Genomic DNA, 20,044 nt, shown 5'->3' with positions numbered 1-20,044 from the left:
CAGGTTGGCAACCGTAGATGGACGCTGCTGCCCATCCCTCGACCATTAATATATACAATAATAACTATCTTATTTAAGAAACACAATAAATACATTTTGTACAAAAGGTAATTTTATCTTAATCCACATACGAATATTTTTAACCCACGAATGCATAAAGGGGTATTATAAATATGGCGTGTCTGTGTGTCCGTATGTCTTTGTATCTGGCTGTGGCATCGTAGCTCCTAAATGAATAGACCGATTACGATGCAGTTTTTTGTTTTTAAACTGACATGATCGAGATTACTCTTAGCTACAATTTATGAAGATCTGTTCAGGCATTTTAAGATTATCAACTATTTTTGTAGATTTATTTGTATCGGAGTTTATTTGTATTTTTAATAAATTTATAGTCATAACTTATACTTTTTTTTATCTAAAGAAAACAAAAACCTATTCATTTTATATACGGTACCCTCGTAACTCACACTTGACCGATTTTATTACTTTTTTGTTTAACCACTTCCCTCTTTGTATGGGCACAGTAAATTATAACACACACACGTGTATGGTAATAACATTTTTATTCAATAATTTAGCATCAAAAATCACATTAGACAAAACCAGCCTTTTAAATACATTATAATTTGAAGGCACCCCTGTCAGTTTTAGGAACAACGCCAGATTTGCCCACCGCCTCTGCTTCACACACTGTATCGGGTAGGGGGTCATCTCCCGTGTCCGGTACTAAGAAGGTGACAAGACCAGCAAACAATGACACGCCACCAAACACCAAGGAAGGCAGCCCGTACCAATAACGCATCTGAAATTAATATATTTTTTTATACAAATTAGAATGACACACAAGCTGACGGCCCACCTGAAGGAACGTGGTAACCGTCGCCTATAGACATGAGCAGTACCATGGCCATAACAGAGTATACTGTTAAAATAATTGCTTTTCTCACTACTAAGGTCGGTTTTACAATGAGAAGAAGAAGAGAATGACAATTACAATGATGAAAGAAAAAAAAAGACAAAAAAATCAAATAAAATCAATACTAAAAAGGTACTTAAGCAACAAATGATTTAGTTCACAAACAGTCCCGCTTGGAGATTTACATACGGAGCTCTAAAAATAACTCATTGATACACTGAGGGGCACCGGCCACTGCTGTTACTTGAACCCAGTTTAAAAAAGGGACATACAGTCCTTGATAGCTCCCGGCCAATCATCTAACTCGTGAAGATGAAGACAAATGTATTTTGAAGAATGATATAGAGCCGCTAAGTCGCTTACTTTTAATTTCTATGTTCGAGAAGTAACTTCTTTATACTATGGATTATTAGGTGAGCCATAGAATGCTGTTTTACGTATAATAAAGTCCATTATCGGAATTAAAAACTATCCTATCTCTCAAATCGGTATAAACAATTCACATTTAGAAAACTGTATATAAAAACAAATATCGTCATACGAATTTTTTGTATATTATGATCTGGTGGCCTATTTAACGAAATTAACAATCTATTAAAGTACTAAGCATGGTTTCACTTCTGCAGAAATCTTCTTTTTATGTTTAAAAGCCTTTTATTACCACGCTGATCAGATGGCTCAGTACAAAGTTTCATTTCGAAGTTACCTCCACTTGCATTTTTTTTATACAACTTAGAATGGCAAACAAGCTGACGGCCCACCTGATGGAAAGTGGTAACCGTCGCCTATAGACATAAGCAGTACCATGTACATAACAGAGTATACTGTTTCGCCCATGATACCCCCCATGCGTTGCCATTTCTGAGGACTCAGGTGTTATTCCTCTGTACCCAGTAAATTCACGCCATATCTCACCCTTCAAACCGAAACACAGCCATGCAAACACAACTGTTTCACAGTTGAAACACGAATGGGACAGAGGTACCCAAGCAATCGATTTTTGTACAAAGTCTACCTCTGGTGATGATACTGATATGTTTATAGATTACTGTTCAGATAAAGATCACGGTACACTTAACGTGTACAGATTATACCCGTGTTTAAGATTAAGAAAAACTAAAGGTTAAGTCTTCGATGATAACAGTATTGATACAAACCATAATGATAACGAAATCTATTGATTTCAAAGATAATCACTACATAGTACAAAACAAAGTCGCTTCCCGTCTATCTGTCTCTATGTATGCTTAAATCTTTAAAACTATGAAACGGATTTTAATGCGGTTTTTTTTAATGGATAGAGTGATTCAAGAGGAAGGTTTATATGTATAATACATGCATAATATAGTAGAGAAACACTGTTAATTTTAGAGGTTTCTAATGTAATCTGATGTAGTGTGTACCCGTGCAAAGCCGCGACGGGTCACTAGTTGTATAATAAACACAAAAAATACAAAAAAAATTAGCTCTTCCTTAAGAAGGTAACGTTCTTGTAACAGGTAAAGAAATATTAATTTACATTCAATTAAAAAATATAAAATACAAACCAACAAAGGCGTTTGCGGTGCAACTATTGAGCCGATTCTTCCAAGCGATGAGCTAAGTGCGTGCATTGAATTCCTGGTGTATGTTGGGAACAATTCTGAGGTGTAGATATACGTGATATTGAAATAGAACGACGACATCAACTTGCCAGCCATAGACAATAGTACAGACAGCCAGTTTAGATCTAAAACAGATTTAGTCGTTAATGCACAAAGCAATATATCGACAATGTTTTTCTCGAAATATCTTTCGTGAGCTTTAAAATTTTTTAAGTATAAATCAGGCAAAAATATTATATTTTTATATGTATTTCCTTTATTATTTATGTTCAATTAATTTACTGCAATATTGAGAGATAGCAGTAAAATTTCTGAATATGGAGACTAAAATCCTTAGTTTTTAGGTATGGTAATGCATTTCATGGGCGTTGTGGGTATTCTATGATGGCGATGGTACTGTTTATGTTCATAAGTGACCATTATCACCTTCCATCAAGTACGCTGTCAGCTTGTTTGTTATTCCAACAAAAACAAAGATTAAACATTTATTTTTTTTATAAGAAAAACTTCGTAACCTGCTTAAAAGTAACTTGCATTTAAACAAAAATTGTTAATTGCTTAATAGATATAGGCATTTTATATATTAATTAATAATTTGACAATAAAGGCAAGATATTTTTTTCATAACAATGGCAGTTACTTGGTAGCAAAGTTAATCTAGACAATGAATGTACCATAAAAAACAGCTCAGTTACTCACTTGTAGGCATAAAAGGTTGCGATACACACAATGCAGCACCGATCAAGAATGACACTATAAGCGAATACTTCTTTTTGAAACGATTCAAAGCTAACAAAATAATAATATTCGCTGGAATATCCATTACACCGACTAGAGCGTAGTTTACATACTTGTTCCCTTGTAAAGACACTGAATTTATGGTCAATCCATAGTTGACAAAAGTAGACGTGGCCCACCAGACCACGCAAATGAAAAATCTCTTCAAAAGTGTCTTAGAATTGAATGTAACTTTTAAGAGTTTCACAAATGCTATATCTTCCTCTTTGTCAGTTTCCAGTTTCTCCAATACTGCTTGATCAAGTTTGATTTTATTACGTTTTGCCGCTTTCTCGAGAACGGCTACGGCTTTCTCTTTTTTCCCCTTAATGAGAAGCCATCTTGGACTCTCGTCCATAACGAATAGATAAGAGAAAAAGAGGAACGCTGGAGCGTAGATCACTCTCAGGAATGTTCTCCAGTATGGAAAAGCGTAGGCCCATACAGATAGTAAAAATGCTCCGAATGCGTAACCAAATGTATTGAGAATGTAAAATAACAATCGATTCTCAGTTGACACTATCTCTACAGCTGAAACAAAACAATAACAGATTAAATAAAAAGAGTAGAATAGAGTATAAGAGTAGAGTAGTTAAATAGCATCTTCTATCTATATTAACATATATATATATATATAAACATAAGTCTGTCTAGTTCTTTTGTTTGAAAATTGTCACAATATTGTACACCGCTCTACCCGCTGACATTGATGCTCCTTTCTACTTCGGGTGTTGCTGGAATAGAACTCTTTTAGAGTTAAGCTCGCCTTTGTATATTTATTAACCTCTGTCATATTTTTATATATAATTAGTGTGTACAATAAGAAACTATTGAACAACTCAAATGTTTACCTAATCATAACATTGATTTACCTAATTTTTTGTCATAATCAACCTTAGAAAAGTAATGGAGTGTGTAAGAGAAGCCTCTCTAATCCAAATGTTGACTACTAGCTAATGCCTATGACGTTAAGTCTGCTATTTATGGCAATTTTTATGAAAGAACCAATAAATTTCTCATAAATGTTTAGATTTTTCCTAATAATAAACGTGAAAGTGAGTTTGTTTGTTTATAACTTCTAGACTTGTATTTATTTTAAATTCTGTTATATATATTAGTGCTTGTCATATATATAGTAATATAGTTATTAGATGGAGAAGGATATAGTCACCATGGTTACTAGGTGAGCCAAATTGACGACAAACTGACAGTCGACAGTGTACAGTGGACTTATTACTAATAATCTTTATCTAAGCTATTTCTCTCTCACTTTTCAATTAAGAGTTTCCCCTTGTCAGTGCAATTAATTCAAAATTCAAAAAAAATTCAAAATTCAAAAATAATTTATTCATGTAGGACATTTTAGCCGCTTATGAACGTCAAATTTTTACATTATAATTTTATATTTACCCTACCGTCCAGTTCGGTATATAGATCCAATTGAGAAGAACTGGCAAGAAACTCAATTGAATTACTTTTTTTTTTAAAGCCAGTTTATTTACAATGTATATTTATATAGGTGTCTATGTCTAACATTAAATGAAAATTCAGTCAGAAAATTCATGTCATTTCTTCCAACTATCTATGTATCCCACGCCACATCTTTGATCTCCCTATACGACATGACACCTAGTGTTTCCTTTATATGTTCCACGTAGTTATTCCTCGGTCTTCCCCTTCCTCTTTCGCCCTTTATTTTTCCTTCTACCATGCTTTTAAAACAATCGTCATGTCATAAAAGGTGGCCCAGCATTTTGCCTCTTCTATTCTTTATTGTTTTTATTATTGTTCTTTTCTCGTTCACCCTTTTGATACAGTAAAATTAAGTAGAAACAGTATGACTATAGTCAAGTTTTGTTAATTATACTTACTCAGTACAAACATAGGCGAGCAGACGTCACCTATTGCTGCTTCCACAAACTCGAGAGCTATAAACAGCCAATAGTTCTTGGCGAAGCTCCTGGCCACCCCGAAGACGCCTCCCATCACGCCTGTGATCACCACTGTCATCTTCCTGCCTAACCTTGGCAAAATCGGGAACAAACACGAGAAATTATTCAGTATTCGATACATGAATTGTTTTAGCACAAAATATCAGTTATATACATAGAGTACACATTTGGGGGGGGGGGGGGGGGAAGAGATTGTTAGTAATGCGGACCGCCAGTCCTATCGCTAGCAATATACCCAGGTAGGTCGACCTCCATGTGGTCCCCCCTGGAAACTATCATGGTTTCATTTAATCCCTTTCCCTCCTCTATCTCTCTACTATTATTAAAATATGTTTAAAATGTAATGCCATTTAATTGGACTGTAACATTCTCTAATTAAGAAATACATTTTTTATTGTACCCATTTAATCAAGATGTTGCACCAAGCAACAAAGTCTCCTACTATGTAACCCCATACGTTGTATTATCTAAAGCATTGTTTCTCAACCATTTTTATGTCGCGACCCACGAAAAAGCCATAAAGTAAAAAGTCTTGCAACCCCATCACTTTAAAATTATTATAATATTTTAATTAATATTATTATTTATACGTTAAATAACTAATTTTTATTATTTTAATTTATTACGTTAAATACAGAGTATAACAAGTGACGACGAAAATAAATAAAAAAAAAACAGAAAAAGGTTAACTACGTTCATTTTTAATATACATAATAATAATTAATTGATAAAAATTAACTTACCTCCTTGATTTACTTATTAATCACACGCTGTCTGTCCGTCCCTATGTATGCTTAAGTCTTTAAAACTACGCAACGGATTTTGAAGCGGATTTTTTTAATAGATAAAGTGATCCAAGAGGAAGGTTTATATGTATAATACATGCATAATATTGTAGAGAAACACTGATAATTTTAGAGGTTTCTAATGTGTGATGTAATGTGCACGAAGCACATTACTGAAGGAAGCTGGGGCGGGTCGCTAGTATTAAATATAATACATTTCAATTATTTGAAAATCATTCGAATAATTCGAATGTATTGCTCAGTCAATAATATAATTAGTAATTGAATTAGTAAAGTCGCACATCCCTACATTAAACGAATCTTTCAAGGTCTTATTATTTTTTAACAGACCCCCTTTAATAACAAAGCGACCCCCCCCCCCCCCTTAAAGAGCTGTGTACTATCTCCGACACTGTTTCTTCTGCATATCAAGGATATGTTACAGATCAGTGATATTCATTGTTATGCGGACGACAGTACAGGAGATGCATTATACACCGGTCATGCAAAGATCTCGCGGGCACATACCGATGAGCTCCGGAACAGACTTGTGTCTGAAATCGAAACTTCACTCGATAAAGTTTCGATCTGGGGTGAACGCAATCTTGTTCACTTTAACCCTAAGAAGACACAAGTCTGCGCGTTCACCGTAAAAAAGACACCGTTTGTCGTATCACCTCACTTTCAGGGCACTTCCCTTGATAATAAGTCGAGTCTGGGGATTCTTGGCGTCGATATATCTAGCGACGTCCAGTTTTGCGGTCATCTGGAGGAAAAAGCTAAGATAGCTTCCAAAAAGTTGGGGGTGCTCAATAGGGTGAGACGGTATTTCACGCCAGAAAACCGCCTGAAACTGTATAAAGCTCAAGTGAGGCCACACATGGAATACTGTTCTCACCTGTGGGCAGGAGCGCCACAGTACCAACTCCTTCCGTTAGACCGCATTCAAAGTCGGGCAGCTCGAATTGTTGACGATCGGCGTCTTACTGTCCGGCTCGACCCACTGAAACTGCGTAGAGATGTTGCATCTCTGTGCATCTTCTACCGAATTTATCATGGGAAGTGCTCTGAAGAATTGTTCGGATTGATACCTGCTGCAGATTTTCACCATCGTACAACCCGCCATAAACTAAAATTTCATCCCAACCATCTGGACGAGTGGCGGTCCTCCACCGTGCGTTTTTCAAGGCACTTTCTTCCACGTACAACCACTCTTTGGAATCAACTTCCAGCAGCAGTATTTCCGAACCGATACGACAACATAACCTTCAAGAAAAGAGCATATTCCTTTTTAAAAGGCCGGCAGCACACCTGCAATGCCGTAGGTGTTGTGGGTGACCATGGGCGGCGGTAGTCACTTACCATCAGGTGAGCCGCATGCTCGTTTGCCCCCTGTGTTGTAAAAAAAAAAAAAGAGTTGCGACCCTTCGATTGAGAAACAATGATCTAGAGATAATTACAACGTATACAAAATACTAGAATATTTTGACACGTTCCAATCATTAAATACATTTTATAGTTGAAACGTGTCATATGCTAGGGGGAATTATATACTAAGTAATCAGTAAGCAAAATAGAGGGAAAAAGACCACGCGGACGATCACCTAGTCGATAGTCGGACCGCCGACTAACCGCTGTTACGGGACTGTCAATTGCAGCTGCCCTGCGAGAGGCTACAGACACCTTTCAAGGACACGACCCTCAGTAATGAAGTGGGCGAATAATGAAGAGTAATGAAATAATGAAGTAATGAAGAGAGAGAGAGAATCCTTATTATTATTTTTTTACAAAAAAAACAACTTCAGACATGTCAGAATATATATATAATATATATATATATATATATATATATATATATATATATATATATATATATATATATATATATATATATATATATATATATATATATATATATATATATATATATATATATATATATATATATATATATATATATATATATATATATATATATACATACAGTCTTCTTAGCCTTCCTTGGAGGGCACAGGTAGGCACCTCGAGGGCGAACCCCTTCGCCTTAGTGAAGGGGGCAGCGATTGTTATTAACGAGGAGGTTAGTCCTAATTCCTATTAACACCTTGTCAGATCAACTTCCACGCGGTTCCCCCTAGAAGCCATCGTCCTGAATTCCTGGTATATTCATCACGATGGGCTAACTGACATGTCTTTTCATCTCGCCTACCATCATTCACTGGTGCCTTGCCAGCGTATACCGTTAGCGCAGGCGAAGTTACCACTCCACAGTCGTCCATTAAAAAAAACCTATGATTACCAACCCGCCTGCCAAGTGTGGTAACTGGCAAAAACTCCCTTATGGAGGAGGCCTGTGTTATAATGATGACGATGATAATAAATCAAAATACAACAAAAATAAAATAATAAAATACATAATAGAATAATAATAATAAACTCTTTATTGCGCACAGTAGAGATGTACACAAGGAGTATTTATACAGAATGTGCATATACAAAAGGCGGCCTTATCGCTAAAAGCAATCTCTTACAGACAACCTGGCATAAAGAATGGATAAGTACAGAGAGAAAGGGAAAGATAGAATTAATACTTATTCACCTAGTTTATATTGATATTTTTTGGTAATATTTCATTTCAAGTATTATCTTTCTCCGCAATGATAATGGTCGTCAGATGCCACTGACTTACCATTGCGGATTACGGTCATGAGCTACGGTCATGATTTTACTGATCTCTGCCGATAATATGATCACGAGATTAGATTTTTCTTCAAAAACTACTTCAGTTGTGATAAAAGTAATTTTCCCACTATTCTTATCGATCCAATACAAACTTCCTACTAATATTATAAATGTGGAAGTTTGTAAACGTATTTGTATGTCTATTAATTACTTTTGAACGGCTGAACGGATTTGAATGAAATTGTAAACGGGGATGTTTTTTTATGAAGAAGAAGAAGAAGAAGAAGAAAAATATTTTATTCAGTGCAATGTAAAAAATACAATATAAACAACAAACGAGAAAAAAAATGAGCAAATAAAATGTACATATAATTAAACTTAATTTACCATAATTAAAAATAAACATAAAATAATCATTTTTACATCCATACAAATGCACTGAAATGGCTCCACTCAGCTTTAATGTATGTCCTAGGTGAACATGCAACTTAGAATGGTAAACAAGCTGGCGGCCCACCTGATAAAAAGTGGTAACCGTCGCCTATAGACATGAGCAGTACCATGGACATAACAGAGTATACTGTTTCGCTTATGATACCTTCGCATGTTCACATATAAAGGCGACAGTTACTACTTTCCATCAGGTGGGTCGTCAGCTTGTTTGCTATTCTAAATTATATAAAAGAAACTATATATTGAGGCTAGTAACAAATCTTATAAAACTGTAATTAGATTATGTCTGTACTGATAGATATTAAGAAAAAAAATATATTTGAAAAAAAATGTAACTTGATAGATAAATAGATACTCTTTATTGTTTCCTCTAAAAGATTACAATAGTAAACTTATTATAGATATAAACTATTACAAGAGATAATCACAATGAGAAAACAATGGGCGACCTTATCGCTAAAAGCGGTCTCCTCCCTGCAACCTTTGGATGGAGAGGAGTAATTATAAACAGTTTGATCGGAGGCACGATGAAATTCTATTATTTCTAAATATGGAGATGTGATACATGTAATAATGTGAATATATATTCCTAGGGGGGAAAGAAATTGTTAGTAATGAAGACTGAGAATCCCATTGCTAACAATATACCCAACCAGGTCGACCTCCTCGCGGTTCCCCCTGGAAACTATCATGGTTAATTCCTGATGAATTCATCATGATGGGCTAACTGGCCTGTTTTCATTCTCATCTATCACCCTTCACTGGTGCTCCGCCAGCGTATCCCGTTAGCGCAGGCGGGGTTACCATTCCATTTTCACCCACCAAATATATATATATATATATATATATATATATATATATATATATATATATATATATATATATATATATATATATATATATATATATATATATATATCTGTGCCTCTAGTGAGAAAGGGTATAACTCAAGTTATAGCCTTTTTCTATTTTAGGCTACTTTAAATAAGCAAATTTTTCTCTTTCGAATGGTATAAGAATCGTAACGATATCTTTAAAAACAATAGAGATAGTAAACATGTAAAAGGCTACAATTAACAAAATATTTGTGGTAAAAAAGTCATAATTAGAAATAAAACTACAATATTTTACAAAAATTATTTTTGTAAAATGAATCAGTTCGATTTGAACCCTTTTACACCATTTAATAGCGATTATTTTTTTTATAGCGTAAAATACACAACATTGTTTTTCTTCAATACTTCAATAAAATAGTTTTAATTCAACTTAAAACTATTTTCACATCATAATTTTAATATTTTTGTTAAGTGTGATTAGGTATAATAGAATTATTTTTAAAACTATAGGTTTTACACAAAAACCGACAATTTCATAAGAAAGAGGAGAAAAAATTACTATAAATGCAATCATTGACTTGTTCAATTAGCAAATAATAAAAGCAGCAGAATTTTTTTTCTTTATTTAAAATAGTTTTTTGGCTCTCCTGAAAAGTGACCATTTTGAATTGAACCCTTTCTCACTAGAGGCACAGATATATCCCTACTCATTATTATATATATATATATATATATATATATATAATATATACTTGATAATAAACGATAGAAGTATAGTTATTTCAAGAAATAGACTGTTTAAAATTACCTGTCGGACATAGGTCCCACTATCAATAGCCCGACCATATATCCGAGACTGTGTATAGTGCCCACTAAGGTTCTTTTCCAATCCTGGCATGCCAATCCAAACTGTAAACAAATACAGATTTTAACTACATAGAATAAGAATAAGATTGTCTAAAACTAATCTCTTCCAGAGGGAGACTTTGTACAAAAGTCGATTGCTTGGGTACCTCTGTCCCATTCGTGTTTCAACCGTGAAGCAGTTGTGTTTGCATGGCTGTGTTTTAGTTTGAAAGGTGGGATATGGTGTGATATTTACTTGATACGGAGGAATAACACCTGAGTCCTCAGGAATGGCAACGCATGGGGGGTATCATGGGCGAAACAGTATACTCTGTTATGTCCATGCTACTGCTTATGTCTATAGGCGACGGTTACCAGTTTCCATCAGGTGGGCCGTCAGCTTGTTTGCCATTCTAAGTTGTATAAAAAAAGTCTTTTCAACTTTTATACCATTCAAAAGATTTTGACACGGATTTCACAATCATTTAAATTGTATGTATATATGTACAATACATACTAATTAAACTTTTCTATGAGCAAATAAATTCAAAGTTTTGTAATAAATTGTGTCCGTGAGAAGTTAAGGCGAGCTGGTAGTTTAAAAATAAAGTGGACAAAAAGTTATAAGATACCGAAATAAATTGATCGTATTCTTCTCGACTTATAAATCTTTGTTTAAATGAACGTTATTTAAATTATATTAGTAAGAAATTGGAACATTCCATCAACTGTTCCATCAACTTCGGACTTGTACTGACAGAAATACCAAGATCAGACAAATATAAAAAAACTGCCTTACTATGTGCGTTCATATATATAATAAAATTCCAAATGAATTTAAAGATTTGAATGTCACTTTATTTGAAAAAAGATTTTATAACTGGCTAAAGGAACAGAATTTTTATGACATAAAACATTTGCTTGGTAGACGTTTTCGACATTTGGTATTACCAAAAACTTTTGTATATCTAACAATGATTGATAATATGAAACTTAATTTGCACGCTATACGATTTTAGCAAGACATGTGCTCTCTTAAATATAATTATAACATCACTGTATACCATGTTTAAAGCAAATAAATATTTATTTTTATTATTATTAAAAGATTTCAGATTTGTCAGCAGACTGTCTTATAGTCGATTTGATTGTTTACATTTTTATTAATTTCATTAAGAATTATAAGTAGTTTAACTGTAAACATTCGTCTCTGCCATGATGCAGTTATGTTTCGGTATAAAGACCCACCTTTCATGGTAATAGAAAACAAACTATAGAGGTATACACACAAATTAGTCCTCGGGAATAGCAACTTATCAAGAGTATCACGGGCGATACTGTATATTCTGCTATGTCCATGTCTATAGGCGACGGTTGTCACTTTCCATCAGATGAACCGTCAGTTTGTTTGTCATTGTAAGTTGGATAAAAAAGTACTTACTTCTGCTACAAAGCTGTCTGGATTGTCGTAAATCCATTCTGAGCACTGTATTGAACCATTTTGACTGCCACACGTGTTGTTACTAAAACTCTCGTCCTTACACCTTGAATGAAAATACATAGTAATTAATTACTAAAACTATAGCTAAACTTACCGAGAATTACATGTTTTCATGAAATATTTATTTATTGGTTACTATAGTCGCTTTGGCTGTGTGATCCCGGTATAGAATAAGCCACCCCTTCCTTTCCCGTGGATATCGTAAGAGACTAAGGGAGGGCGAAGGATGGGCAGCAGCGTCCCTCTTAAAACATCTCTAAAGTCAGACTGCGGTTGCCAATCCGCCTGGCAAACGTGGCAATTATTAGCAAAACCCCCAGGGTAGAAGCCTATGTTCAGCAGTGAACAGTTAAAGGCTGATATGACGATGATGATGATGATATTTGTATTATACATTGTGATATTATATCTTACAGACATAACATACATCTCGTTAGGTATAACAACCTACGGAGAGAGGTAGATGTTATATATAATTTATTCTTTAAATATTCGTCAATGAAATAATAGGTTTTATTAATTAGAAGCTGTTTCAATATGCTGATAAACCACCAGAGGGAGACTTTGTACAAAAGTCGATTGCTTGGGTACCTCTGTCCCATTCGTGTTTCAACCGTGAAGCAGTTGTGTTTGCATGGCTGTGTGTGTTTCGGTTTGAAGGGTGGGATATAGCGTGAATTTACAGGGTACATAGGAACAATACCTGAGTCCTCAGAAATGGCAACGCATGGGAGGTGTCATAGACGCAGCAGTATACTCTGTTATGTCCATGCTACTGATCATGTCTATAGGCGACTGTTACCAATTACCATCAGGTGGGCCGTCAGCTTGTTTACCATTCTAAGTTGCATAAAAAAAAAAACTTATTCACTGTTTTTATGTCATTTGGCAACTTATTAAATTGTCTACAATTTATGGTTCAATAACTTTAAATAACATCATATCATCATATCATATCTGTCACGCCTGTCTCCCATTAGGGTAGGCAGAAACAAATAAATAAACGTTAAAATAACAATAACTAATATTGTTATTATTACATTATTTTTGGACAGCTGCAATGCTATTTATAGAATTTTCGATTGAAAAACATAATAATAAATGCAACAGAGTTACATCAGTCGCTTAGTCTTCAAGGTGCCCGATGTCATGAGAACCAAACAACAAATGTATAAAATTATATTTTTTTTTATTATTATTTTTTAAAGGCTTAATTTGCACATTCCCAAACGCTTAGTTCTTTTTTTATTTTTAACCAACTTCAAAACGAAGGGAGTTCTCAATTGAGTTGTATTTTTGTTAACGTCTGTTATTTCATAACTGCGTTAGTTCTAAACCGATTTAGAATTTTTTTTTTTATTTGAAAGGATATATTAGATAGATAATTTTGTCACAATTGAAGACTGTTTTTTTTTAAACATAACTTTAATTAAAAAATAAAATCATAATAAAAAGTAATTTTGTAATATCGTAATATTTTTTTTTTTATTTTATTACGAATCACATGGATCTTTCCTATAATTTTAAATGTAAATGTGAGTTTGTTTATTACCTATTTGCACTTTAACGGCTAAACAAATTGTCATGAAATTTTGTATGCACATAGTATTTGAGATCTAGAAGGATACAGACTGCCTTTTATCTCGGTTAATCTATTCTTCTTGGTCAAGAGCACAATATCACGAATAAAAATTAGATTATAATAAATACAAATTTTCAAAATATTCCGGTGCAATAAATTGTTTAAAAGTTGTCTGAAAGAAAGACAGCGTCAGCGTTAAAAAAACGTTTATTATTAAAAACTTTTTTTTCCAGTAAGTTTGTTTATTTTATTATTTTTTTTTTTTTGTTGTTGTATGCTATTTTAACCCGAGTATTATTTAATATAACTGGCAGTAACAATAAAATGAAAACAATTAATAAAATAATATTTTTTATTCGATTAAACTTAATTTTGAACTTAGTTTTGAATAATATTTTTTTTTTATAAATCTACCGCTCAATTCCGCATGCAATTGAATGCACCGAGAAATACGAGCAAGTAATACAGCCGTTGTTTTTTTTATAAATAATATATAACAACAATATAACTGAGCCTTACCTATAACCCACTTCTTCTGCAGCAAACACAAAATTACAACAAAACACTGAATTCGATGCGAAAGCCATAAATGAAAAAAACATGAACTGCGCATGATAACGGCCCAAAATATTGAAACGTGAGAGCACTTTGTCCATATCACTTACAGTTTCGGTAGGTTCCATTTTTAAATTGTAAACAATACGTTTTATAATAAAATAATAAACACTCGAGTTTTTTTTTTGGCGCGAATTAACGCGGTGCGTTGACAAACCACAGACTATTAATCTGTATTGTTTTAAAACATTAACATTAGGCTAATACGTTATGGGCAAAAGGTTATATTTTTATCGGCAATAAGCCAAGGCGTCGTCGACGACACCCGTCCGTTGAATAAATGAGATAACTGTTAGGCAACCTATTTCAATAGCCCGTTATTATCAATTACTCAAACTATATTTGCTACATCTGTCATGGAAATAGAAAGTCATCAGGGCGTGTTATGATGATCTTGATAGCGGTTTACATTGCTTCAACTTCCGTTGTTTGCGGGTTCGAGACCCGCTCAATACAAATATCTGCATTTATATATATCTCGCGGTTTCGTCCACGTAAATCAATATATAAAGTATTCTATATGTTTAGGATTTATTCTACCCGTGTTAATTTCATTTAAATCTGTTCAGTAGTTTTTGTTTGAAAGAATAACAAATATATAGGCATAGGTAATATCTGTACAGCTTTAATATCTATATATTGGATTATTTTGGACATTAATGGCGGTAAAAAGGTCATCCCCCATATACATACATACATATCTGTCACGCCTGTCTCCCATTAGGGTAGGCAGAAACAATGGAACGCCAAATGCTTCGATTCAAACAAACCTCTTTCGCTTCTTTATTTAATTTGGCCCTTCTTCAGCACGTCGCCTATTTAGTCAACATACGTCCGTCTAGGGTGGCCCCTACCGACATCTCCATTCATTCTTATATATCTTTATATATGAAAATACATAATTAGTGCGAAATAAATAAATTCCAGTCAATTTCACTAACAGTTGCTTAAACATTAATATTTACAGTGACGTCTATATTATTGTGTATTAAGAAAAACATGTACTAATTTATTATGTGTACAATTTACGTAAATTAGAACAGTAACTAAAAATGTCTGTACTCAGGAGATGTTTGAAGAAAATTAATATGACCACTTATATTAAAAAGGCCAATGGATGCCAAAATAATATTTTTTTGCGAAAATGCGAGTGCAAAAGGAATTATCAAAATCGACTGATAATTTGACGAACATATTTTATAACATGTACACTCAAATTGGCCGTGTGATCCCGGCATAGACAAGCGGTTGCCAACCGTTCTTTATGACACTCTATAAGGGAGGCTTATGTCCAGCAGTGGACGGATAATGGCTGGAATGATGATGATGATTACTTAAAAATATTACTTGAATACATGTATTTTTTTTTTTGATGGGTGAAAAAGGTATGGTAACCCCGCCTACGCTAACGGGATACGCTGGCGGAGCACCAGTGAAGGCTGATAGATGAGAATGAAAACAGGCCAGTTAGCCCATCATGATGAATTCATCAGAAATCAACCATGAAAGTTTCCAGGGAGAACCGCGAGGAGGTCGACCTGGTTGGGTATATTGCTAGCAATGGGATTCTCAGTCTCCATTACTAACAATCCCTTTCCCCCCAACACATGTATATTTGTACAATCATTACCATTATAAAAAACTACTACTTATAAAAACAAAAATACGGCTGTACAAATAGAAATATTATAATAGGATTATAATAAGAGAAATTACGCATCAAAATCGACACCATTGTTTGGTATTAGACCAATGATAGAGTGACCCCGCTACATCTTTACTGAAGCATGTAACTATTGTGTTTTTTTTTTGTTCATACTACAATAGTGTCATTGACGATACTATCGAGTGACCTTGACTAGTGATGTGACGAGACAGGCTGACTCGAGTACTGACTTCAATCTTTAGGTACTAGTGTACTCAGTGTACATAATTCGATTACACGATAATGATTACGCGAAACTGACAGATGTTTCGAGTACTTGCGGCACACGAGCACTAGTCGTGTCTTTGTCATAGACTAGTGATCCGGCCCGACTTCACACAGGTAGACGGAAGTTTTTCAAATAAGCTATGGTCTATATAACTCCTTGATAATTTAACTTTCTATAAAAAAAAAATTAAAATCGGTTGAGTAGTTTTTGAATTTATCTATTACAAACAATCTGAAATTGCATTCCTTAACTGGGCGGTGAATTTATAAAGAAATAACTGTAAAAAATGCTTATCATTTAGTTTGAGTAAAAAAAAATTTTTTAATGCAACTTAGAATGGCAAACAAGGTGGGCACCCTATGGAAAGTGGCAACCGTCGCTCATAAACATGAGCAGCATCATGACACAACAGGGCACACCGTTTCGTCCATGATCATCATCCTACCACGCGTTGCCACTCCTGAGGACCCAGGTGTTACTCCTCTGTACCCTGCAAATTCACTGCCATATCCCATTCTTCAAACCGAAACACAGCCATGCAAATACAACCGCTTTACGGTAGAAACACGAATGGGACAGAGGTACCCAAGCAAACAAGTTTTTGAAAGTCTCCCTCTAGTACTTATTAATTGCATTCCGAACTAGGCGGTAAATTTATAAAGAAATTACTATTGAAAAATGTTATTTATATTAAGTTCATTTATATAAATATGTTCGCGACATTATTTGTATATATGTAATCAAAATTTATAGTTGTTAAGTCCCTAGTTAATCGTTTCTGTATTCTGTTATTTTATATAGATTTACATAGATTTAAGATAGTGTAAGTTAAATAAAGTATTCCTTTGCGTGTTGTCGTTATTACCTACGAATAGAAATTGTAACAATAAATAGAATTAAGAAATTGTAAATTGAAATAAAATAAATAAATAGACGTTATAGAGTACCGATCTGAAGAGACACGCGTCTCGTTCATTTTCGCCCCGTCCCGCTCGCACAGATCGCTATCGCGAGTTGGAAACGTTATCGTGCGAGCGGGCGGGTATAAAGATAGGCCGCCTCCCGTCGAGCGGCATTCGCTTCCGGGCAGCGACGCACTACACTCGAGAAGAAATAGGACAAGAAGAAAAAATACTCTCTTCAGACGGTACCGGAGGCTTCAGAATAGTAATCCCTGTGTTTCACTCCAGCCTGAACCAACGCCCCTACAGTCCACGCTCACCGAACGGCAGTCCACACCGTTCATCGTGGTCCTTCGAGCCGGATTGCTGGAGGAACACCGTTGGTACATCGAGAAGCCGGATCGCTGGAGGAAGACCATTCTGAAGCCGGATCGCTGAAATGCCGACTACGAGAAACATGAAGTCGTCGCAACAAAAAATCGCCGTCACCGAAGCCACAACGTCCGCCGCCACCACGTCGACTACGGCCGCCGGAACGCTGTCCGTCGCTGCCACGCCGTCCGTTGCTGCCACCACGTCGTCTGCGGCTGTCAGAATGCCTTCTGTCGCTGCCACGTCGTCTACCGCCGCCACCACATCGACTACGAACACGTCCGGCGATACGACGACCACAGGAGCCACGGAGACTACCGAAGCCACAGGAACGACAGAGGAGACAGCAAGGAAGAAGGAACCGAAGCACGGCACGGCACGCACGGTTCGCACCACGGCCTCGCAGAAGAAGAAGGCTCTGGCCAAGGCACGGGAGGAGCTACTTCGAAAGGAGGTGGAATTGGCCGCCGCACGTGTCGCCGCCCTGGAAGCCGAATCAGAGGACGACGAGGAAGTAGAAGACGACGACGCTACCGTCAGAAGAGAACGAACGTCGGATTGGGTTCATCGAAGCACGCTGGCACTCACGATGGAGCCGCATGTACCAGAGATAGAAGAAGTCACCGGCAAGCGTCAGGGGTTCGTCCCATCGAGACCCGTTGAAGAGGATTCGAGAGCGCCGCCGCCACAGCCGAGCAGCGACGCACTTCACCGGGACCACGCACGCCACGTTGACCCACATGCCGCCATGCCTACGATAGCAGCAGCGATGCAGTCGATGAAGAAAGAAGAACCGGTGCTGAAGGTGGGCATCGATTGCAATGAGTTTGCGATCGCCATGCAGATGGCCGCTCGCAACATACTGCCCTCCACAGCGTCAAGAGTCACCGAGTTGCCAGTCTTCAATGGATCGTCGAGCGAGTGGTTACCATGGAAGATGGCCTATGAAGAGAGCGCAAGTCAACTCACAGAACAAGAGAACCTAGCAAGACTGCGCAGAAGTTTGAAGGGGGCCGCAAAGGACGCGGCACGCTCCCTATTCGTCGGGTCTACGACCGCAGAAGAAGTGATGAAGATGTTAGCCGCGAGGTTCGGCCGCCCTGGAGCACTCGTCACAGCCGAACTGAACAAACTCCGCGCGCTACCACGACTCTCGGACAACGCAAGAGACGTCTGCCTCTTCGCAAGCAAGGTGCAGAACGTCGTCGCCACGATACGAGCGCTGAACAAGAGTCACTACCTATACAACGAAGAAATAGTGAGAAACGTCACAGAGAAGATGCCGTCGGTACTACGCTTCAAGTACTACGATTTCGCCAACGACCAACCGGAGGGACAACCGGACCTCATAACACTCTCTCAGTTCCTGCAAAGGACCGCCGCACGATGTGGAAACTTCGCCCCCGCCGAGGAGATACCGTCCGAAGACCGGCGGGAGTCCGCTCCTAGGAAGACGGCGAAGACATACGCGACGCAGGAGAAACCCGCTACACCACCGTGCCCGATGTGTCGACGAGAGGGACACGCTCCATCGGACTGCAAGACGATGAAGGAAGCAGACACATCGGCGAGATGGGAGTTAGCGAAGACTCATAGGCTGTGTTTCCGCTGCCTCAAAGTAAGAAGATTTCGCCACGCCTGCAAGAGCAAGAGATGTGGAGTAGATGAGTGCACGCAGACTCATCACCCTCTGCTGCACACCACGCGACAACAGCCGGAGAATGAAGTAACGACACACGTCGTCGAGGACAAGTCCGCCGCAGTCACCGCATCGGCAAGGGAAAACGACAAGATCGCGTTCCTGAAGATCCTGCCGATACGAGTCACCGGTCCCACGGGAACGTGCGACACCTACGCGCTACTGGACGACGGGTCGACTTGCACCATCATCGAGACGACGGTGGCGGAGCGAATCGGTGCTACGGGTCCCCCCGCACCATTCTACATGGAAGGTGTGGCCGGGGCGCGGATCAACGCAGCTCAATCGACGCGTGTTCACTTCAAGATCCGCGGGCGGAATTCACAAGAATACACAGTGGGGGCACGGACGATGGACAGACTGCAGTTATCACCGCAGTCGGTACCACGCAGCGTCATCAAGGGCTGTCCACATCTGCGGGACATAGAGAGGGAATTGGTCTACGAAGAGGGCAAACCGACGGTACTGCTGGGGCAAGACAACTGGCACCTACTGCTGGCCCACGAAGTCAGAAGAGGATCCGACACGCAGCCGGTCGCATCACTCACCGACCTGGGATGGGTACTGCACGGTACGAGTCGCGGC

The 20,044-nt window shown here is 37.2% G+C and overlaps 1 protein-coding gene across 1 annotated transcript; it reads right to left on the bottom strand.

Moving 5' to 3' along the window:
* Positions 1–547: 547 nt before the first annotated feature.
* Positions 548–14,914, bottom strand: LOC113517929 (organic cation transporter protein-like). Its single transcript, XM_031907676.2, has 7 exons — positions 14,457–14,914; positions 12,296–12,398; positions 10,817–10,917; positions 5,172–5,323; positions 3,223–3,831; positions 2,467–2,648; positions 548–805 (listed from the first exon to the last, which is right to left on the bottom strand). The coding sequence occupies exons 1-7, from the start codon at positions 14,618–14,620 to the stop codon at positions 623–625; spliced, it is 1,494 nt and encodes a 497-aa protein (XP_031763536.1). The 5' UTR covers positions 14,621–14,914; the 3' UTR covers positions 548–622.
* Between the last annotated feature and the right edge of the window lie 5,130 nt (positions 14,915–20,044).

This window comes from Galleria mellonella, unplaced genomic scaffold, assembly GCF_026898425.1.
Source record: "Galleria mellonella isolate WM207_F2 unplaced genomic scaffold, CSIRO_AGI_GalMel_v1 utg270, whole genome shotgun sequence".
NCBI lineage: Eukaryota > Metazoa > Arthropoda > Insecta > Lepidoptera > Pyralidae > Galleria > Galleria mellonella.
Note: the sequence above shows the minus strand (reverse complement) of the source record. Positions and strands in the feature narration are given on the sequence as shown.

Bases quoted from the DNA above. Each gene is read 5' to 3' on its own strand.
- LOC113517929 (XM_031907676.2), bottom strand. From the start codon at position 14,620: ATGGAACCTACCGAAACTGTAAGTGATATGGACAAAGTGCTCTCACGT. The intron at 12,399-14,456 runs GTAAGGCTCAGT...TTTTCATTCAAG, and splicing joins GCAGAAGAAGTGGGTTATAG to GTGTAAGGACGAGAGTTTTA. The intron at 5,324-10,816 runs GTAATTTTAAAC...GATTTTGCCAAG, and splicing joins GTGGGACCTATGTCCGACAG to GTTAGGCAGGAAGATGACAG.